The sequence below is a fragment of the Propithecus coquereli genome, unplaced genomic scaffold (assembly GCF_000956105.1).
Source record: "Propithecus coquereli isolate 6110/MARCELLA unplaced genomic scaffold, Pcoq_1.0 Scaffold372, whole genome shotgun sequence".
Classification (NCBI taxonomy): domain Eukaryota; kingdom Metazoa; phylum Chordata; class Mammalia; order Primates; family Indriidae; genus Propithecus; species Propithecus coquereli.
The window spans coordinates 2306505-2330142 of record NW_012149419.1 but is presented as its reverse complement, the minus strand read 5'-3'; the positions used below and the strand labels follow the sequence as shown (position 1 = coordinate 2330142).

The 23638-nt window shown below is 43.0% G+C and overlaps 1 protein-coding gene across 4 annotated transcripts; it reads right to left on the bottom strand.

Annotated features, from left to right (window-relative positions):
* Positions 1-607: 607 nt before the first annotated feature.
* Positions 608-19319, bottom strand: WDR61 (WD repeat domain 61). Of its 4 annotated transcripts, none has more exons than XM_012651895.1 (12): positions 19161-19214; positions 18389-18436; positions 15342-15392; positions 14485-14512; positions 12815-12920; positions 12338-12510; positions 7597-7745; positions 7265-7358; positions 5973-6066; positions 3770-3862; positions 2987-3065; positions 608-901 (listed from the first exon to the last, which is right to left on the bottom strand). In XM_012651895.1, exons 3-12 carry the CDS (start codon positions 15351-15353, stop codon positions 812-814), a joined length of 918 nt encoding a protein of 305 aa, XP_012507349.1. In that variant the 5' UTR covers positions 15354-15392; positions 18389-18436; positions 19161-19214; the 3' UTR covers positions 608-811. The 4 variants fall into 4 exon arrangements, with proteins under 4 accessions (XP_012507349.1, XP_012507350.1, XP_012507348.1 ...); XM_012651896.1 differs by lacking the exon at positions 19161-19214 and adding an exon at positions 19055-19124; XM_012651894.1 differs by lacking the exon at positions 18389-18436 and having other exon boundaries at positions 19055-19319.
* Between the last annotated feature and the right edge of the window lie 4319 nt (positions 19320-23638).

The following is a 23638-nucleotide window of genomic DNA, read 5'->3' as shown; positions in this document are numbered from 1 at the left end:
TGACTCACAAGCACATGATGTTATGATCAATAAAAAGCAGCAAGCTTCTCAGTGTTAGCTACTCAAGCCTTTCCCCTTAATATGCATACCAAGTCTCAAGGGCACTGCCGAAGAGAAAACTCTGAGGTACGGGTACTCTGGGATAACTGGCAGGGCTGGAGTTCAACCAGTAGGCGCAGGCTCGAGCCTAAAGACAGCAAGAACAGCAGTCTGCACTCGGCACCCACTCGGAGTCAGAGACCTCTCTGAAATTACTAGGATAAAAAGGAGGGCGTGGCAGAGGACATCTTTAATACATCAAACAGAGGGATGCCCAGACAGATGGGACTACACAACGTCAAATACACTGTTTCCTCCAAGACCCCATTCTGAAATAGATGAGCTTCTTTATCACGGCTTCTGGGAGCTCGCTGCTGTTACCTTGCCACGTGAGTCAATCCCCTGGAAGAGTGGGCCTGTATTTTTAAGCTGGCAAGTTCAGTAAGTGCCTGGATCTCTTCATCTTTGAGGCAGAGATTCACTCTTACTTACCCGTGCCAACTCCCCTCCCTCACTGTTCTACCGGTGAAAGGGTAAGTGAAAAAAGAAGCATGTTCAAGAACGCAGGTGTTTGCATTAAGAACACTTTATTTATGTTAAAGTATGAACAGCATTTCCAATAAAACATGAAAAGATTTATATTACATCTACAAAATTTAAGTCTTTGCTACAATAAATCCTATATTTCTTTTAAACAAGCCTAAAAAGGTAAGGAATGTCATGATCAATCTGTACATTCTCTTTGCAGCGTGGCCCTGGAAGACTTTGATGTTTAAATTGGACAATCGTAGATGTGAATTTCCTGGTCATCTCCAACAGACACAATTTTTGAGCCATTTCCATTGTATTTGACTCCCCAGACCTGTAAATTAAAAAACTGTTCTAAAAATGCCTTCATTCTTTATAAACAATGTTTATGAAATGAACATCCTTACTTTCTTATTATTCTCAATCTGGAAAAACACTCTTGAGATGAGGATGTTCTAGTACTTTCTAAATCAGTGAGAATGGAGCCATTTCTTTAACCAAGCATCTTCCATTATTGCTATGTAATTATCATTCCCCTCCCATACTCCAAAAAATTTCATTTTCAAATACAGTACTAAATCAAGATACCTACAACTCCTTCAAAGACTCAGAATCCAGAGGGTAACCTAGTACTAGGAAGATGGAACCCACAGAGACCAACATTCCCTTCTAAGAAGAAAAAGGCTCCACAACTATCCAAGGTCACTGCCTACAGGGAAAATTGCAAACTGTGATCCTCACCGGACTCCCTGTGCCCACCTCCCACGGTCAGCACTTCTCACTCCGTTATTGGAGGGCTGTGGAGCCTGCGTGTCCCCAGGACACAGACAACATGGTATTGTGGACCATAGATTTTATTTGCTATGTGTTGAATTAACAGATTCACACATACTTCCCAGACAGAATTGATGTGGTTGGAGTTTCTCTAATTAGGAATAACTTCCTGGTTATTAGGAGGTGATTCTAGGTGGTCAACCTGTCACCCTAACCCTGAGAGGGGTGTCCAGCTCTGATTTTAGTGTTGTGATTGATGGCCTCACTTCCACACTAAACATCTTCCTCTGAAACAGCACCACAATGACCCCCACACACAAGACAGCACAGGCAGTCAGGACTTACTCCCCGAGTAAAATGTTTAACACGTTAACGGCCATGTGAGTCGTATTTAACTCACGCTAGTTTTGAGCCCACAGCCTCGTGAAGCAAAACCTGGCAAAATCCTGCAGTTGGTTCATGAAAATCTTACTTGTTAATGTTCTTATTGTTACAGTTAATATTGACAAATTAATTCCAAAAACACGGATTAAATGAATAGAAGTCCATCAATTTCGTTTTTCATTAAATTTTTCATTAAATTAGAAATGATTGTTTTGTTTTCAAAGTTTTTATTTTATTTTCATAATAAAACAACATGGCCCCAAGGAAAAAAAAACTTTTTCTTCTAGTGTGGCAGTCAGTGTGTTAGTTAAATCCAGGAGTGGAATGTCAAGATTCAACCCCCTCAATTTTACTGGCAACAATTTAAGATTAAATGTAAAAAAAGCACAATTATGTTAACTTTAGTTGCATTTGAAATAGGAGAACTCTACAGGATCACCTAAAAGCATTTAAAATATATGAGTAAAAGCCAATTTTATACATTAACAATTTTTATGCTGAGCTCCCCAAGACCCTTGCTACCCACAGTGGTCGGGACCAGCAGCCCCGGCCTCACCTGGGAGCTGTCAGAAACACAGACCGTCAGGCGCCCCCAGACCTACTGAGTCAGAATCTGCATTTTAACCAGATCCCCAGGCGATTCCTACGCGCATTAACCATCCAGCAGTATTGCACTAGAACACCTTTCTTGACCATTGGCAAAGATAAAGACTCCTATAAGAACAGTCTCCTTTTAAAGATTGAAACAAAAGTCATCAATACCACTTAAAGCCAAACAACTTGTAAGAATTTCCAGCTTCCACTACATTAAAAAAAAAAAAAAAAATCACATCACTTCTTTGGACAGTTCCCAAACTGACAAGTGACGACTGTTTAAGCAAGGGAAGCTGCTGAAGAGGAAGGTCCTTTCCGAGCACGGCCAGCATCACCCAGAGGGACCCTCGGGCGCGCCACAAGCACCAGCTGCAGCAACTGCCAAAGAAGGCGGGTAAAGGCGGTGTGGCCCATACCGCGTTTTCTGGCCTATGTGGGGATAAGCCTCACGGGCTGCGAGGCTGCGAGCGTGTCCCAACCTCTGCACCCAGACTGTGCACAGAACACCGGCCAGATGCACATCCAAGCAGTCAGGGCTGCTCAGACCCAGGGCTCTACCAGTCTCAACAGATCAAGCAACACGGCTAGGAAAAGGAAACCATTTTGGCACAGTAGTCAATGTCAGAGACCTAAAACCAAAGAAATTTAAATGTTAATTATGCCATACCTGATCCTGGTGATCGAAGAAGGTGTGAACACAAGTCCTCGTTCCAACATCCCAGACTTTTACACTTTTGTCAGATGAACTATTTTAAAAAGTGAACATTAGTATCAGACAAGAGTTTTCACACAGGTTTGAAGTTCGAAGAAATCTGACCAAAAATCTTACTCCTTCACTGACTGATATTCTTCTAACTTCAGAGGCCTCCCTGCCCAGCGCAGATGGCCAGGGCATCGGCATGGGTGGCTTTCCCTCCTCACAAGGCAGCCGTGTCCCTGACAGTCTGACCTGCCTGGCCCTCATATTAGGTGGTCTGTCCAGGGTCTTGGACACACCTACCTATCTCCGAACGGGAGGGAGGCCTGCTCAATCTTCAAAATAAGCTCCCTGAGGAGGCCTCTGTAAACCACTGTGCAGCGCCTTTAAGCTGCCACCTCACGTTTCTCAGCCGTCCTGCGCCTGAACGACACTGGGGTCTCTAAGCACAACATTTTACAAAGAGATTTATATATGTGAAGTTACTGTTGAAACATACTGATACCTTTAGAGTAAGTTTAGGTAGAAGCCTAGATTTGTAAGGAAAAACTAAGAGAATAACTATTCAAAGGAATTCACCTTTGTTCCAGCTAAGGTCAACTAACTTCACTAAATAAAAATTTTACAAACTGCAGAAAAAGAAGGCTACCTAAATAAAAAAGGGTCATACAATCTTCAAATTTTAAGGCTATCCATACAGGAAGACCATTTTCATCTTCCTAGCATTTAGAAACTGTTAAGAATTATATGTACCTGGAAACAAAATGAGTGTCATCAGGACAAAACGCAACATTCAGCACCCAGGAGGCATGGCCGCTCAGTGTGCCAGCCAAGTTGGCATGTTGTCTGAAATGGGAAAGGTTCAAACAAAATGGAGATTTAGTTTTTAGAATATAATCGCTGAAGTGGAAAGTATATTATTAACTCTGCTCATATAATTGGACCAAATTTGCTATCCTTATTAATGCCCACATTACTACATCACAAACTCCCTTTCCAAGGAAGTGGCATCACGCGTTACAGAGAAAACTATTTTTACAGTGGCATTAACCCAAACTGTGTTGATGCCACCAAGAGCTGAGAATAAGATCCCTAACAGAAAGCTTAAAAGCTCAAAATAAATAACCACACTTTAAGAGGCTCTGCAAGCCAACCCCTAAGATGACGAAACTGAGAACCAGCGGGGGTGAGTAAGCCATTTTAGGAGAGCGGCAGGTTCAGATCCTGCCTGCACCAGCAACCTCTCCACGTGGGGCCAGGGCCTGTGTCCAAGGAAAGCACCAAGACACACTCTATGACAGATGCGGCTCGGATAGACCGTTTTACCCTCATCAATAAAAAGACAAGTCTACTTTCCACAGCCATTTCTACTTTTTTAATAAAAGCGAAACCAAATCGCCTAACTTCAGAGGCCTCCCTGCCCAGTGCAGACGGCCAGGGCATCGGCACCGTCGGGTGGCCTCACAAGGCAGCCGCGTCCCTGACAGTCTGACCTGCCTGGCCCTCACATTAGGTGGTCTGTCCAGGGTCTTGGATGCATCTACCTATTTCCGAACGGGAGGGAGGCCTGCTAAATCTTCACGAGAACTGGCAAGCTAATAACCCTAAGGCCTAAGTGAGGTCAGCAGTTTTACCCCTGAAAACAAATCTCAGCAGAGTAGAGCAGACCTCAGTCAGCTGTTAGGAAGGGCAGGCTCAGGGGGATGCAGTGGGACTGTGCGAGGGTAAAAAGTCCTAGATCTTCATTCAGTACCACCTTGTGCAAATCACCACCTCAGCCTGGGTCCCCCATGTGCACAACGGGGACACTAATCCGTGCTGCTACCTCACTGGTTGCTGGGAGGATCGATAAAATAGTAGCAACAAAAGTCATAAAATACAGTCAGATATGTAAAGAATTTCTACATTTATACGGGCTCTGTTACCACCAAGCAAGTACAACTCTAGAGAGACATCTTACCCTCTGGACCCTAGCCCCCTCATTTGGCTCTACTTTCAAAAGCTGCAGTTCTAATTCCATGTCTACTTGTCCTTTTGCCATCCAAAAGCTGCCAGAAGTAGGCTAGAAGAGCAGGGTTTCTACTCCCAAGTCTGAACTCCCAAAATACTCTCACAGGCTCCTGAAAGGACATGCGTACAAATGATCAGGTTGTGGCACGTGGGGGTGGAGGCAGTCTCGGCACCCATGGCCGGGGATGGAGGGTGTGACGTAAGCACATGGTGGAACAGAACGCCACGTTCAGGAGCAATGAACCAGAGGCACACCTGGCAGGGAGAGCTGGTCACAGCACCAAGGACACGTATCAAACACACTACAGGGGATATTTCGGGGGAACAGGAGCAGGGGCTGAGAATGATGGGGAAAATAAGGGGCCTGCACAGGCTCGCAACGATACAGAGCTGTGAACTGAAGACAATAGTTATCTCGCGTCGGTATCGGCAGTACCAACAACCGAAATGCTGCCCCATCTAGACCTGCAGTGGGGTGATTTACAAACGCACGGCTCCCTACCTAGGGCAGAGGAGTGTCTGCTGGAATACCCCCACTCCTAAAAAATGGATGTTCTTATTTTTTACTGTCACTTGGGGTCAACCACAGCCCATAGCTCCATTTCTTCATCTGTATACCACTTACCTACCCTCAAAGAATTTAAAATCAGCAAGCCCACAAAAGACAGGCTGCCTGACAAAAAGTAGCAAGTATCTGATCCTACCAGAGAACCCACGCAGGTCTTCCTCCATGCAACCTTTGAGGACACACGCTAAGCTCAAAGACAGGGGCACTGAGCGATGGAGGATGGCCTGAGGAGACAAGGGTGTCTGATGTGACCTGAGCACAAACCTTCACTAGATCCAGGACAGGGAGCAGCACACCCCCCAGGGCTCCTCCTAACAATAAGGGGACAAGAACATGCACTGGTGGTGAGACACTTTTCATCTCGACAAGGTAACTTACACATCATAGATCTTGATGTAGCCATCATCTGAAGCAGTGACGAGGAGCTGAGAGTCCGGGGAAAAGGTCAAAGAGCGAATGGGCATGGCATGGCCTGAAATTCAAAAGGCCCCTGTGAATCTGGCAAACCACTGTCTCCTCTCTGTCTCCTTATATGGCTGCCCACTGACTATGCCCCTTTTAATGACCATGAGTCACTGAGCTGGACTGCCCAGGTGCTCCATTCAGGAAAGGGAGGGTACTAACTGGGCCCTTCCTTACTGTTCTAGAAACATCCACATAACCCCAGCTTCTCCTCCCGAAGCCATTTCTCCTTATTACCCTTCCCTGAAGTCAGCATACATTGCTTTAAAAATCTCATCTTCTACAAATATGGCCAAACATGGAAACATGCATTGCTTCTAACGTAAGGGTGAACAAATGTTATTTCTCTACCAAATCTTTTATTGCAGGGTAAAGGATAAAGTGAGGAGGTGATATATTCACTTGGTTAGAATTCAAAACTGCACAGAAGCACATGTCATGACATCTTCTCCTACCCTACACCTGGTTCTTTGGCTACCCAGTTCTCCTCCCCAGAGGCCACTGGTGTGGAGGGCAGGCATAATACTTTCATCTACCTTCAAATTATCAACAAAAAAAAGTTGTTTTCCAATCACAAAGTTCTTTAGAACAAAAATGAGACATTCGTATAGCTAGGATATATTAACACATAAATAAAAAGTAAGTTTGTTCACCAAAACAAGCATTTAACACTGTTATAAGAACTAATATTGTCTAGGTTAAAACTACAGTGACAGGACTAAAACCTGGATATAGGCCGGGCGCGGTGGCTCACGCCTGTAATCCTAGCACTCTGGGAGGCTGAGGCGGGCGGACTGTTTGAGCTCAGGAGTTCGAAACCAGCCTGAGCCAGAGCGAGACCCCATCTCTACTAAAAATAGAAAGAAATTAATCGGACAACTAAAAATATATAGAAAAAAATGAGCCAGGCATGGTGGCACATGCCTGTAGTTCCAGCTACTCGGGAGGCTGAGGCAGAAGGATTGCTTGAGCCCAGGTTGCTGTGAGCTAGGCTGACGCCACAGCACTCACTCTAGCCAGGGCAAAAGAGTGAGACTCTGTCTCAAAAAAAAAAAAAAAAACCTGGATATATTTCAGTTTTCCAACTGAGATTGGTGGTATTTTGCAAATCTAATGCTAATTGGTCATTTAATGGCATTTTAATTAAAGAATAATTCTTCCTTTGTGATGTGATAATCAATTTGCAAAAACATGACGATAAGCTCTACCTTCTAGCGTATGCAGAAGTTTTCCCGTTGCAATATCAAAAATATTGATGATTCCGTCTATGGCTCCACTGGCCAGGTACTTCCCATCAGGACTCTGTTCAGAGAACACATGGAAAAATGGGCACTTGGGGACTCCACGTTGTTAAGCTATCCCTACCAAACACAAGCAAGTCTCTTGCTGGCCACAGGTCTAACAGGCTGGCTGGCAAAGCACACCAGCAAGGCTGTGGCTGCTCAAGCAGCCCAATGCAGAATCTGTGCCGAGGACCGGAACAGGCTGGAAGGGTAAACTGAAAGAATCAGAAAGAGAAAAGAGAGCAATGTTTCCTTACATATGCAATACTAAGAATGAATTTTCCTCTTGTGTCCAAAGAATATTCCTTTTTCCCACTTTCCACACCAAAAATGTTCACTTTCCCCACATGAGTTCCTGTGGCCAGATACTGGGAATCAGGAGAAAAGGCCAAAGTCCAAGCATCCACTAAACAGAAAAATGAAGGAAAAAAATACAGTGAGAACAGATTTGACCGTAACTTTAATAACTAAAGTTTTATCAAAAGACACTTTTTCAATTGAATAAATGGTGTTCTGACTCAGAAAACTATGTTGTAAAGATGCTAGTTCTTTACCAGCCCTTAAACTAAATTTAGCTTAAGGGCTTCTTAAATTTTTAATGAAAATAGGACAACACCAAGTGTTAATAAGGATATGGAGAAACCAGAACCCTCATACACTGGTGGGAACGTAAAATGGTATAGCCATTTTGAAAACCAGTTTAACAGTTTCTTAAGAGAAAACACATACTTATCATAATCCCCAGCAATCCCACTCCTAGGTAGTTACCCAAAAGAAATGAAAACATATGCCCACGCAAAAACTGGTATTCTCATGTTCACAGCAGCTTTATTCGTAATAGCCCAAAACTAGAAACAATCCAAATGTCCATTAACTGGTGAATGGACAAACCACACGAGGTACGCCCTTACAATGGAATCCTATTCAGCAATAAAAAGGAACAAATCCATGCTAACAACATGAATGAACCTCAAAAACATCACACTAAAGAAAAAGACAAACATAATTCCACTTATATGAAATTTTTCAAAAAGGTAAAACTACAGAGATAGAAAGCAGATCAGTGGTTGCCTGAGACTGAGAGTAGGAGCAGGGACTGACTGCAAGTGGGCAGGAGGGAAACTTCTAGGTGTTCTAAAACTAAATTCGGGAGATGGCTACACAACTGTAGAAATCTACTCAGTTAACTGTATTTTTAAATGAATGGGTTTCATAGTGCAAGTACAGAAGTGAAATTTTACCTCAACTATAAATAAATGATGCACCAGAAATGCCCTTACATAAAACTATAATATGACAAAGTATTTGCCACAATTTAACTGAGAATATGGAACCGTGTAAAAAATCAATTAGTTTTTAAGTTACACCACACATCGTAGTTAATTTCGAGAGTTCTATCCAAATGTTATTTATGCACCACAGTGCTTCTTTGGCCAGAACATAAGGGTCTCCAGACTCAAGAGCGCCCTGGGTAAGCACAAGTGCTGTGTATGTCCATCTAAGACCACTGATGGTATTTTAGCGTTTCTTTTCTCAGTTACATGAGACCCTTCAGAGGCAATCCTTCAGAGCTTTAAGAGTTGGGTCAGAGCCAAGAAGCCAAGGAACAATCTTCTAGTTTCTACTACCTGCCTGGGTTGTTCTTCCCAAGCCCACTCTTACATGGGAACACTCCCAAAGCCCCGCCACCTCTCACATCTGCCTCAACTGTGCTTGTCAGATCCAAGGGAAAGAAGAACAAGGGTCCTTCCTGAGTCGCCTTCCTCATTCCGGGGACAGGGCTCAGAGGTCAGGACTGTTGGCCTCCCCTACTCTTCTCAGCTCATGGGACAGTGAAAGAGGATAGGCCTCTGTGAGCTTTTTCGTGGTAGACAAAGGCTCTAGCATACATGGGTCACTACCACATCCAAGCTATTTTTTAAAATAAAATTCTCACACACATATTCTAAGTAATAATAAATCATTTATCACTTTACTTAGGAAATGTTTTGAAAATGAAATTTACTTCAAAAGTGCTCAGTTAACCAAGAAGACCTAAAAAAGCTTTTATCGACCTCCAAATAGCTGCTTTTTAAATATCTATCTTTATTCCAAAGTGACAGTAGCATTTATTCTAACAGGAGTATGTTTTCTTATCCCTATTATAATTAGCCATTTACATGAATAACTGTTGGCAGAAAAACTTTTTTTTTTTTTTTTTTTTTTGAGACAGAGTCTCATTCTGTCACCTGGGCTAGAATGTACTGGCAACGCACTGGCGTCATCGTGGCTCACTGCAACCTCACACTCCTGGGCTCAACGGATTCTCCTGCTTCAGCCTCCCAAGTAGCTGGGACTACAGTCCTGTGCCACTACGCCTGGCTAGTTTTTCTATTTTTTGTAGAGACGGGGTCTTTCTCTTGCTCAAGCCGGTCTTGAACTCCTGGCCTCAAGCAATCCTCCAGGCTCGGACTCCTAGAGTGCTAGGATTACAGGCATGAGTCACCGTACCTGGCCAGAAAACCTGATCTTTATTCCTCAAAGTTTAATAAAATACTTGTAAATTATTTTTAGATTTCCCTATAAATTGTTTTTCAACATAGAACTTTTAGTACCAAATATCCTTATGCTCAAGAAGGAATAATTTTTATTCCTCAATTAAACCTTGCAATCTAAGATTTTAATATTTGCATAACAAATATTTATTTTAATCAGTTCTACCTCATCATTTAAAAAGTTGTTTTTCTTTACCTTTGGGCATCTTGAACCACCTGACATCGAGAGGACTCATATTCCCACCTTTGTTCTTCTTCACAGTCAGCTGCTGGAAAGCCACAGCCGGGCTGGGGTGCCAAACGCAGGCTCTTCCCCTTCATCTTCGCTTTCTTCTACTTCCTCACTTTCTTCTCCAGGACCTGGGATTTGCTCTCTTTTCCTTTTCTCTTCCTTTTGCAGTGGTTTACATTCTCCACGCGTATTTTCAAGACCCATATAACTTAAGTATCTATTTCCCCTACATTCATTAGACCTAGACTCATCAAAGGAGTTTTACCTTCAAATGAATTCAGCTGCTCTTTAGCAGCCACTAGCAATGCTTGCTTTTGTTACTCGACCAAACAACTATTGTTTAATGGCCTGGTCTAGTTTCATGCAGAGTCCTATCCAAAAAGAAAATAAATCCAACCCATTTATTCCCCTTTTTCTTTCATAACAGTAAACTTTACAACTTTGCACACTTGGAGAATATCCAGTATAAGGGACGTTTGTCGGGGAAGAACTGGCAGACACACTATCCTTTTACTTGGAACCAATCCAGCACTCCTTTCTTCAGCTGTTGTGTGCCCAGGGCCACAACAACCATGCAGTGACCAAAGTGTTATGTGTCCTGGGAGGGCTTAGGTGTCTGAGATAAAAAAAAAGCAGCAAAAGATCTGTCTCTTCCTCCTCTCTTTTTAAGATGCTCTTTATATATCAGAGTCTTAATAAACTCTGCAGGATGGTTTCCAAGTCCTCTGTAAGTAATGTAAACAGGGTAAGGGCACATGCAAAGACAAACATCCCGGCAGTCAGACTGTGTGAGTAGCTTTTTCCTAATACATATCCCAGCCTACACACTCTGAAAACTGTGATTCAGTGAATTCAAAATACAGGCTGGGCATGCATACTTTTTAAAAAGTGCTAGTAGTAAGAATCATAGATAAGGAATACTGCTTCTGAGGGGAAATGCAGTCAGCTTTCAGACAACCCAATATAGAAATAGCCTAGGATGGGCTGGGCGCGGTGGCTCACACCTGTAATCCTAGAACTCTGGGAGGCCAAGGTGGGAGGATCACTTGAGGTCAGGAATTGAGACCAGCCTGAACAAGAGCAAGACTCTGTCTCTACTAAAACTAGAAAAAATTAGCCGGTCAACTAAAAATAGAAATAAAAAATTAGCCAGACATGGTGGCTCATGCCTGTAGTCCCAGCTACTTGGGAGGCTGAGGCAGGATCACTTGAGCCCAGGAGTTTGAGGTTGCTGTGAGCTAGGCTGATGCCATGACACTCACTCTAGCCCGGGCAACAAAGAGAGACTCTGTCTCAAAAAAAGAAATAGCCTAGGATGGCTACCAAGCATAACTGGTAGGAGGCAAATCCAGCTGGGGCGTCAATCAAGGGAATCATGTTAATGAAGCACCTAAGTAGCTCTTCTACAATCAACCCACAAAGGGGTGTGCCAGAGACAGCAGGCTATCTGACCCTCTAGCGGTCACACCCATTCTGGCAGAACAGGCTCTGCTGGTGAATGCCATGTAGTCATTTATAAGTAAATACGAGGCCTAAAAGAATCCTGAAATGTCCTGCTGCTTGTTCCACTTAAATCCAGCCCATTGACATCAAATTCCATCACCTCAGACGATGCTTATCAAGGTTAATGGACAAGATTATGCTGTCCTACAGTACTTAAAAAAGAAAAAAAAAATCAATGAATTTGTTTCTTAAAAAGTTTCCTATCTATCACATACTAGAAATCAGACCCTTTAAGCATAGTTAGTAGAGATTACCATGGTACAAATACATAAGGACACAGTGCTTCATGCTCTAAGCTTCTATAAGGCAGTGAATGTATCAATTCAGAACATGGCAAATAGAGAATCTCTGGACCATCCAAATATAGGTTCACAATTCCAAATCAGCAATTCTGAAGTCCAAAAAGCTCTGAAAACTATGAGTTTTTCCATAGGTTTACTACCAAAATTTATTTGGCAGCAAAACCTGACCTGACTGACATAAGGCTATTTATAGCCTTTATTTATCACACTTAGTATAAATTCTTATGTTTAGTTGTAGAGACATTAGTGTTTGATTACAGTGCTGTTCCAGCCCCACTGAAGGTACCATGTAATATACAGTTCATGCATCGATATCACCCCTTTCAAATCCAAAAAATTCTGAACTGTAAAATATATCTATCCCTAAGGGTTTTGGAAAAGGGATCATGAACCTCTATTTTCTCCCCTAAAAGTAAAAAACTCTTACCAGGTCCTGCATCTATAGACTTTATCTGTTTGCCGTTTTCCAAGTCCCAGAGCCGAATATGAGCATCAAGAGAACTGGATGCAGCAATGGGCAGGGTGTGGCTGATGTCCACAGACACCACCCCCAGCTGATGTCCCTCCAGACTCCATTGTAGGTCCAGCCTCTCATCACGCCTTCAACAGGGGACAGAGAAATGGATTTCTTCACACACAACACACTGTACCTGGCATGTGAAATTCCGGGTCCTTGTGACTACGCATTACCAATGGTCTATGAAATACAGAGTCAGAGAATTGATAAGCTATACAACAGCAAATGCTACCAAGATTTTACTTTGGGACTTTTTTATATCACCATATTGCTACTGCTTTCTTGCCTAGAAAAAATTAACACTTCCCTGATGGCGACTTGAGAGCCCACCAGCAAAACCCTTGTCCCCAGTCTCCCAAGTCTGTATGTTATGGAAGAGGTGCTCACCATTTCCAGACCTTTACCAGGTCATCCAGGGATCCTGTGACCACCGTCTCAGAGTTTTCCTTCTTGTTTGTCCCCCAGGCAACTGACCAAATGGCATCATCATGGGCTAGAATGGAAATGCTTCATTTATAAAGTTTTCATGCATGCAACTTCCAAATTTAATGTGATAAAATGAAGCTGAAATATTGTTCAACAATTGTGAGGTAACATCCACTTGTATCTTCTTTACTATTTTACAAGCACTTTCCCATACAGCTTTTATTGGAATTGTGGGGGCACATATGAAAATTGGATGTTCTGAAGAAGCACATGTTTACCAGGTGGGAAGGCAGTACCAAAATAAGCCAGGTCTTCAGACTCCAAATCCAACATCCTTTCCTTTAGCATGCTGTCCACATAAAGCAGTCTGGAATGGCTATCACTTGGATAAAACAAGTAAAACCAATGGGGAACATCCCATCCCTCCCAAAAAGACCTAAACTTCGTGAGAGATACCTGTGCTGTTTACAGTAGACAGTTCAATCGTAACAGCACGGGTCTAAAAACAAATACCTAACATAGTCTCCATACATAAGTTGCCTTTTACCAGAAGTACCTTTGTCATGCTTAATGGGCTAGTTATTACATTACAACAACCCTATGAAGAAGGTACTATTAATATCATCTTCATTTTACAGACAAGGAATCACAGCTTTAGAGAAGCCTAGTATGATAGCTCACCCAAAGTCACAAAGCTAAGGAGGGACACAGCTAGGATTCAAATCCAATCTCTCAATTAACCTTAAATCTAAGTTTGCAAGCTGCATGTTTGGTGGGCCATGCTGTTGGGTCTGCAGACCTGGTGCGCTTATAAAAATAGGACAAGTGCACATGGAGGCTTTATGCATGCCTGGCAGCAATTATCCAGGGCCACCTTTCCAAAATATGAATATAATGGCATTAAACAGCTGTGAGTTACATAAAGCGAGTCATGGCTTCAGTTACAATCCCCACCTGACCCCAGCCTGCTAACTTGCCACCTGGATGGCATTAGCTACATACGAGGTAATTCACTGACATGCCCATTTAGCTTACCAGTCACCTACACTAGCTAACTTGGAAGAATGCTTAAACTTCAGATGACCCAAATGGCACCTACTTAGAGTAGAAGAGCTTTTATTAGGCATTCCACAAATTCCTCGGGCCTCCCCTAACTCATCTAGTCTACGGTGAAGAAATAAGATGTGTGAGTAGTTCATGCATAAACACTACTCCTGGTTGTAAGTGAAGGACCCTATGTAAAGACCCCAAGGCAAGTTGCGAGTTCAGGGCCAGGCTCAAGTTCACCTCCCCAGGTGAGCTGGTATTAACAGAGTTCTGAGGCTCAAAGCGTTTCTTTCTTCCATCTTGGCAGCTGGGAAGTTCAGTTACGTCTTCCTCAGGTGGGAAAGCTTTCCTGAGCCTGGAGTTCTCCAGTCTATCATATGACTCCTGCTGCTTCTTTGTAGTAATAGTTAGTTGTTCAGGTTTTTTGTTTGTTTTTAAGTGTATTTGTTTTCGGCTGCCTCTGCCAATCTTCTGCAACGTTAGTTGGGAACTGCATGTCTGGTTGGCATTACAAAAATCTTAAAGAAACCAGGGACAACACAGTTTTTCACAGATGAATTTGTTTGAACAGGCAGACTACTTACCTTGCTCTTGTTTGAAGAGAATGCTGTACTAAAAAGGAAAAGCCACATTAAACCAATGGTCAGATTTCAGATATCCCACATCCCCTCCCTACCATACTCCCCCCAAGAAGATATGGTCATATAGTGTTAGCTACTTCCTCCGCTGTCACCCTGACCATCCTGCAAGCTCTCTGATAACCACTTATGCAAGATTTGTACAGTCATACCAGAAAAAAATTCTTAGAGAAACTGATACTTTCTCCTTCTCTACTACCCACCCCCAACAGGAGACTAATAAATTATGTTTTCTTTTTCTGCTGTGATCACCAGGAAGCTCAGAGTCCAGTTTGTAGCTTAATTTTTGCAATTGTGTAAGATGATACAGCCTGCATAATAACCTGTTAACTTTGTCCTAATCTTATTACATTCTATTTGTTGTTCTAGAGACAGGGTCTTCCTATGCTATCCAGGCTGGTCTTGAACTCCTGGCCTTAAGCAATCCTCCCACCTCCTCGGCCTCCCAAAGTGCTGAGATTATAGGTGTGAGCCACTGTGCCTGGCCCTAATCTTATTATAAAGATATGTTTCCCCATTCTGTCTTCTGTTCTCATCTTTTCTTTGTTTTGGTGTACAAAGTCTTTTAAGTTTCCTCAATCCCTCTCTAAACTGTGGTAAAGACTTAAACTAATCCTCCTCTTAGTGTCAAGCACTTTACTAGTGCCACCTAACTCTGTGGTGACTAGGTGCCCAGGGTCACCTAGCTCTTTAGGAGCAGGGCAAGAATTAGATGCCAGTTTTTTGACTACACACCCAGACAACCCACTGGACTTGAACTTGCCAGAGATCAAATGGTGTTTTCCCCCTAACACAAGACTTACCTGGTTGGTCATTTCCTTAACCAATGATGAAGAGCAAAAGGCCAGACAGCTCTGTGGAAACAACACCAGGGTTTTAGTAAGGGGGTGTCATCAGGACAGAGGGGTCTACAGGTGATTCCCCTTGACCAAGAAAATAAGGTAACCCTTTGTTATGGAGTTGTTCTGACACCTTTCTATAGATCAGTCCCTGGAACCTCCTTCACAAGCCCTACCAGGTAGTGTAGTCTTCTTCCCCCCTTTGAACCTAAAGACTCAACTAACACCTACCCCTAACCCATAATTTCTTTTCCCCAAGTCTGACTGCAGGGAGTGACCAGTCTCCGTCCCATGCTGCTCTTTAGAGAAACAAAACCACAGCCCCTTTTAATTTTAAATATTATTTACTAAAAACTCAACAACCAACATGGGGGAGTGCAGATATCCAAGTTCTTACTTTATACACAGAGGTCTCAACCAAAAATGCCTTTAAGAGACAATAGGCATATAAATAAGAGCAGGGACTGGAAGGAGACACATGTCTCTCAAAAGGCATCAAAGTCCTCAAGGACTTAGCTCAGCTAAACATAGACCTAACTTACTTTAAGTATAGATTTAATTGGCCAGGCGCCGTGGCTCACACCTGTAATCCTAGCACTCTGGGAGGCCAAGGCACGCAGATCCTTTGAGCTAAGGAGTTCGAGACCAGCCTGAGCAAGAGTGAGACCCTGTCTCTACTAAAAATAGAGAGAAATTAGCTGGACAACTAAAAATATATATATACAGAAAAAATTAGCCGGGCATGGTGGCGCATGCCTGTAGTCCCAGCTACTCGGGAGGCTGAGGCAGGAGGCTCGCTTGAGCCCAGGCATTTGAGGTTGCTGTGAGCTAGGATGACACCATGGCACTATAGCCCAGGCAACAGAGTGCAGAGTGAGACTTTGTCTCAAAAAAAAAAAAAAAGAATAGATGTAATTTCTCAAACTACATCAAGGGTTCTTATTTTTTGTGTGTGCCACAGACCCCTTTAGCAGCCATTTAAAACCTATAAACCCCTTCTCAGAATATCTTTAAATACAGAAAATACATAGGATTAGAAAGGAAACCAAGTACAGTGGATTCTCATTATTCACAGCAATTATGTCCTATAAAGTTGCCACAAACACCAACTTATCAAATAGTAAACCATCACTTCTCAAGGAAACACAGAGTTAGGTTCCTGAAAGCCTCTGGGCACATTTTTGTTAGCTGATCAATACATGACCATGTTTTATGTTTGTTTCTGCTTAAAGGCATTTTACTGAATATACATTGGAAATCATTAATATTAAACTCATGCCTAAACAAAGCTTATCTAACACATATTTTCTCCATAAGACACATCACAGCCTTCTTGCACTTAGGAACACTAGTCAACACTTCAGCACTATCCTTGGGGGCTATCTTAAACAGTGGAATCACCAACAAAAAACACAAAAATGCAAAAAGTGTGGCACCTAAAGACTGCAAAAAGGGCACAGTATGAAAGCTGAAAAAAGAAGGCAGAGTGTTGCCTTGTTTGACCTCAGCTGAGAACATGCACATCAGGAGACTTAAATTTTTCACCACCTTGCACATGGCCTGCAAAGTCCACAAAAGTGCTGCAAGTACTGATTTGGGGGGTACAAATAAATTTTAGTGACTAGGTGAATTCACAAATACTGAATCCACAAATAATGAGGACAGATTGTGTGTTGAAATTTTATCAAAATACAAAATCTAAATTTGCGAAAGCATGTATTTATTAACACTGTTATATAAGATCTAGCATCCGATCTAATAACTACCTTAATCTCAAAGTTGTAATGAGCTTAAACGACGTCCTGAGATATTAAAATAACTGTAATTTCTATTCATCACAAAGTCACATTGCTGATACTATGGTTTGCTGCCTATATTCATAATAAAAGAAAATGCTAAATTTCAGTTAGAGGTTAGGGAACACAAGAATGCAATTTTTCTTCTCATCCGAGTTCATGGCCCCCCAGTTCCACCTATGGGCGGTTTAACAGTTAAGGCATCCAGGTTCCAGATATGTGCTTTAAATTTGCAAACCTAAAAAACCTGCCAAAGGTTTTCCAAGAAATCAGAAAAACAAATGATTTCTAAATAATCCTTGCCTATAAAGATGTCACTCAGGTTGCAGTGTTTTATTCATTTGTGACTCAAGAACAGGGTTCTGCCCAGGGTAGGAAAGACGGGAAGGAGCTCAAGTCCATTTTGCTAACGTGAAGGGTGTTCAACCGCTGCTTAGGCAGTCCTCTGCCTGGTGAAGCATCAGCTTGCCTTTTTCCCGGCCAATCTGGGCCTTACATTTAGCAATAGATACAGACAAAAAAAGTAGGCAGTCTTGCAAGAAATCAACTTTCAAAAAGCCAGTCTCCCCAGGACAAGCGTGTGATTCCATCAACGAACGTGCATTTGAGAATGTACTATGAATCAGGTCCTGTTTTAAGTACTACACATAGATTAGATCACGGAACCCTTACAACCCTATTTAGTAGGTACAGTAGTCCCCCCTTATCCGAGGTTTCACTTTCCACGGTTTCAGTTACCAGAGGTCAACTGTAGTCCAAAAATAGATGAGAACAGTACAATAAGATACTCTGAGAGAGACCACATTCACATAACTTTTTTCTGACTATTGTCATAACTGTTCCATTTTATTATTACACGTTGTTTTTAATCTCTTACTGTGACTGAGTACAGTACAATCAGATATTCTGAGTGAAAGATCACATTCACATAAGTTTTGTTATAGCATATTGTTATAATTGTTCCATTTTATCAGTTATTAATATCTTACTGTGCCTAACTTAGAAATTAAACTTTAGCATACATATCTATGTACCGTATAGTAAAAAACACAGTACAGATGCTCCTGGACTTACAATAGGGCAATTTCCCAATAAACCCATGTAAAGTTGAAAATTTTTAAGTCAAACCATCCTAAGTCAGGGACCTTCTTTATATATAGGGTTCAGTTCTATCCAAGGTTTTATGAATCCACCGGGGGGTCTTGGAATGCATACCTTGTGGATAAGGGGAACTACCGTATTCTTATTGTCAGCTCCACCGTCCTAAAAAGAAGATCGAGGCTTACAGAGGTTAAGGAAGCTTCGCCAAGGGGAGTCTGACACTAGAAGGCAGATACAAGCTATACTAAGGCCACCAGGATACATTACCTCTCACTCCAGTGTCTTATCTCATGAAGTTACTTATATAGGTAAGAGACCTCAGAGCCCTCTTTGCCACCTCCTCTCTTTAGAAAACTTTCCCCTAATTTTCCCAGGCAGAATTCATTGTTGGTTCCTCAGTGTTTCCAACGAACACTACGGATGCCTCTATTAAAATACTCAGGCAAGTCAATAACCCACAGTACTACGTGGTACTTTTAGTAAAGCAAACCAAGCCTCTGCGTGACCTGTCCAGTGACCTGGAGCTCGCTACCTAAGGAGACAGCGTGGCCCACTATTGGAAAACTTCGGTTAAGACAGTCTTTCCGTCTACGGAAAAATGACCTCCGCCCAGAGAACGCAGCCTCAATCTCGGGGCTGCACAGAACATTCTGGCAATGCAAAAGCCCACCTACGGGCCTTCTCTCTGCCCTCAGGCCCCGTACACGGAGTACAACCAAGGTAAATGGAGTCATGGAAGCCACCCTCCGGCCCCGCGGCCTGGGGCATCCCAAAACAAACCTGCTTAGAGGCAGCCTCGGGCCCACCCTAGCTCACCCGCCCTCTGGCCCCGGCCGTCAGCGGTCCTAACGAACACCGTCACCAACGGCCGCGCGCCGCGACTCACCGGGAAACTGCCAGGATGCACGTTGGACGCCGGGCCGGGCCCGGGGCGACTGCGGCGCGCCGAGATGAGCTAGCGAAGGGGCGGGGCAGCTTGCCCGCCCACGCCCCCAGGCCCCCGGCGCATGCGGCTGCGCCCCCTGCCGTCGCTACGCCGCGCGCGAGCGGCAGCGGAGGAGGGTGGGCGGGGAGAGTGGGGAAGAAGCCACGCCCTGCGCGTTCCCCGCGCTGGGGGCCGCTGGAAACTTGCTCCCGGAAGCGCAGGGTCTTAGCTTCCGGCGACTGGGGCTTTCGGCACTTGGGTTGCAGTTTCTTTGTATTTTGGGATTGGGCTGAGCCTGACGTCTTGTAGGGTTCTGCTGCTAAAAAAGAAGTGGAATCGAGCTTTGTCTTTCAATCTGCAAGTCACGACCATTAATGTGACAGATATCAGTTTAGTAGGTCGCGACCAGCATTTTTAAACAATAAGATAGAAAGGAGGAGGCCCATGCCACATGCTGAGGAGGCTGCCCCACCGCTCCTGCTTGCTGGTCATAGCCCAGGTCTCTGTGTGAAGGAGAGAAGAGGTGTTTTGGGGAACGGAATGTATCTGGCGGTCCCTGAAGTGTTAAACCCTGTTTCAACTAGTCATGGGCGTCAGTACAGTTTCTCCTGATTGAAGCAGGTTTAGAAGTGCAAAAAGATTATAATAGAAGGTGATAGCAGTAAAGTGTGGCCTCAATGAGTGCAAACCCCTGAAGTATCTACGGCCCCTGTTTTCTGGTAGTTAATGTTCACAGGATCCAGTTTATTAAGACAATCTTGAGGTCTGTGATGATTTCAGAAGACTGTTAGAGTACTTACAATTAGATAAAGTTTATCTTCCGGGGCTTTTTGAGAAGGCTGTGTGGCCCACAAGTTGGTCAGATACAGCCACAAATCTTCCAGGGCCCATTCTCTGGTCCTTAGTAATTACCTCAGTGACACTTCTGTCTAGGGAAACTTCACCCAGCCCCAGTGGATCCCATGCACGTCTGTGATTTATTAAGTTTAGGTCCAAGTGAGCAGACTTGAGACTGAGTTGTCAAAATCCCTAAGCGGCACCTCCTAAGAGTCAAAATATCCTTGTAACCATTCTGGATCTATATGACCAGAGGGCATGTTCCCCTGGAGCTAAGGAAGAATGTACAAATTATGTGGGGAGAACAGGGAGCTCCTCTTCAAAGTGGAGGCAATTCTCCTTATATTGACCTAAGTGCTGAGTGGACCCAGGTCTTCAGGCACATTCCACAGAGCTAAATACACAGAAACTGACCCTGCATTAGCTGGGACCTGAGTTCCTGAAGTGCAGAGAGGACTTAACACTAGTCCTTCAAAGCAGTGTCTTTTAGCAGTGAAGGAATGAGTAATCTGCTGCCTTCCTATACAACCTAGTTACCTTGGTTTTGGCCAATCTGCCCCTTTGTTTTTGCTGGTGAAGTTTCGGGGTTTCTGTAGGTGGAAGCGTTAGGTCCGGATTGGAGAGAGAGACACAAAGCCTCATGGGTAGCAAAATGTTGTTTATTTTGAGCATCTGGGGGCAGATGGGTGGAGGCAAAAAAGCGTCCACCCTGAGGGCGGGGAAAGCCTTGGGTTTTATAGAGGGTTTCTCAGGGGGCAGTGAGTACCTAGGCCAGAACAGCCGCTGCAATAAAAATTTTTTCTAAACAACCAGTTTCTGGGACCCCTGCATCAGTCTCACCCTGTAGAGATAAGGGAGGGGGTAGTTCTCTCCTTATGGGGGTGGGGGATAGGAACTCCGCAGTGTCTGTCAGATTTACAGCCTCCAGGGACTCTCCAGACTCCTGTGGCTATTGTTTCACAAACCTCAGTTTTCTATTAACCACATTCTGTCCCATACACAGTTTTCTAGTTTCTACCTGGAACCAACCTAACAGGAAGTAGGCTGATTAGTATGTAACCACTCCCAAACCAAGATAATTGGGTTATGTTTACTTTAACTTTTAGCATTTAAATATAGAGAATATAGCATTTAATATATTTTAGCATTTAAATATAGAGAAGTATTTTTGAAAGACTCATACTTTAAAAATGATGAAATTTTGGCTATGAACAGTGCTCAAATGGCTCACGCCTGTAATCCTAGCACTCTGGGAGGCCAAGGTGGGACGATCGCTTGAGCTCAGGAGTTGGAGACCAGCCTGAGCAAGAGCAAGCCCCATCTCTACTGAAAACAGAAAAAAATTAGCCGGGAGCTACTCAGGAGGCTGAGGCAGGATGATCACTTGAGCCCAGGAGTCGGAGGTTGCAGCGAGCTATGGTGACGCTACTGCACGCTAGCCCAAGCAACAGAGCAACACTCTGTTTCAGAAAAAGAAAAAAGTGCTCAAAACTATATGATTCGCCGGGCGCGGTGGCTCACGCCTGTAATCCTAGCTCTCTGGGAGGCCGAGGCGGGTGGATTGTTTGAGCTCAGGAGTTCGAAACCAGCCTGAGCAAGAGCGAGACCCCCGTCTCTACTAAAAATGGAAAGAAGTTAATCGGACAACTAAAAATATATAGAAAAAATTAGCCGGGCATGGTGGCGCATGCCTGTAGTCCCAGCTACTCGGGAGGCTGAGGCAGGAGGATCGCTTGAACCCAGGAGTTTGAGGTTGCTGTGAGCTAGGATGACGCCACAGCACTCTAGCCCGGGCAACACAGTGAGACTCTGTCTTGAAAAAAAAAAAAAAAACTATATGATTAAGTGAATTTTAATTGTCTGATTTAGGCTTACGTGGGGTTTTTTCTTTTCTGCACATTAATGGTAAATATTCCACCTCCAGATCATTCTAAAAGCACACTGATCACTTTTATGCCTTTTAATATTATCTGTTATCTGAATACTAAGACTTTCCCATGTCTGTTTACTTGCTTTCAAATCTGCTACTATTAATTTTCAATTGAAGCAAGTTGTTTTGGGTAAAAAATTCAATTAATCATCTCAAACAAAAAAAATAGATTAAGAAAAACAGACTACAAGATGTAAGAATACATCATGCATAGTAAAGTTACATCCTGTTTCGTAAAAACTGTGTTTCATCTGTGCAGGTACTAGGTCGCAAAGGAAAATCCATTTCTTGCTGTGAGTCATGGCCAAAAAGTTTGAAAATCATTGCAATGAAGGCTTTCTAAAGATTTTCAAGTTCTGTAATTCTATAATTATGATAAGAACTCCAAATCATTTATTCAAAAAGGATGTATTAAGCACCTGCTTTCAACCCTCTACCCCCAGAGCACCAGGCATGTGAAGTCATTGGCGTTGAGACTGTGCAGCTGGGCAAATTGGCCTTTTTTTGTGCCATTGATGTCTTGGCACCGGATAAAGCCTATGAATCCTGTCTCTAATGGGTTTTTTTTAGAAGAAAAACTTTAATTGCTATTGCAAAAAAAAACGATATGAAATAGAAATTGGTTACAGTAACATTAGTAGAGAATATTTTCCGGAAAGTGGAGGTAGCTGGATGTAAAATTCTGGCAGAAGTTTAATAGAACAGTCCCAGGTGTTTAGGTTGAGGCCAATACTTAATGAGGATGAAAGCCTTGTCTGTGGGGAATTTCCAACAATACCTGGAGAGATCTTACACTATGCCTAAACCAAATCGAATTGTTTTCACAAGAGCTGTAAAGTTTCATATAGTAAAAGGTTTTTTCTACAGGCACTTCAATTTCACATTAAGAGTGGCATAGAAGACCTAAACACAGAAGAGAACATTTATGCAAGATATCTAACTCCTTGATATAATAATGCATACAATACAAAATGGTTACACTATTATTACATCCAGGGCTTTCTGCAACTACAAAGTAGTGGTTATGGAAAGCTTGGCGCTCAGTATCAATATCTAGAAAGCAGCCACCACCTTTTATGTGTATTCTCCTTTTGAATTTTTTCATTTTTCTTGATCAGCTCTGCTATTGTTGCTGCTTCTTAGCAAAACTGGCACACACACAAAAAAAATGTAATCATTGATGTATCACCCAGCAAATCCCAAAATTCCTGCCTCAGAATCCTCCCAGCTTCTCTCCAGAATGCTTTCAAGCGTCGCAAAGCTACCAAGGGCATCTGGACTGCTACTGGCCCCATCCTTCCTGAGTCTGAGCTCCCACCCAAAGGCCATGAGGTCACAGAACAGCTGGGTGGGGCAGAATAATGTTTTTAAATGAATAAAAACGAACCACATAGGATTCCAAAGGAAACCAATTATATCAAAATATTTGTGAAATAGTAATATATGTACTTCTTAGTGTAGCAGGTTGAATACCTTCTGTGATTTCAAAATTGCAATGAGCATAAAACAATATTTTGAATTATCTGCAACAGCTGTAATGTGATAGAAAAATATCTGTGATTCGTATTGGTGACAAAGTCACAAGTAGTGCATATAAGTCTGGATTTATTATACACATTCATAATTAAAGAAAATATTAAATTCCAGTTAGAAGTTAAGGAAAATAAAGATA

Coding starts and splice junctions, on each gene's coding strand:
- WDR61 (XM_012651894.1), bottom strand. Junction 7,746..12,337: donor GTCTATAGATGCAGGACCTG/GTAAGAGTTTTT, acceptor TTTTCTGTTTAG/TGGATGCTTGGACTTTGGCC. Junction 3,863..5,972: donor TACATCAAGATCTATGATGT/GTAAGTTACCTT, acceptor TTCCCATTTCAG/ACAACATGCCAACTTGGCTG.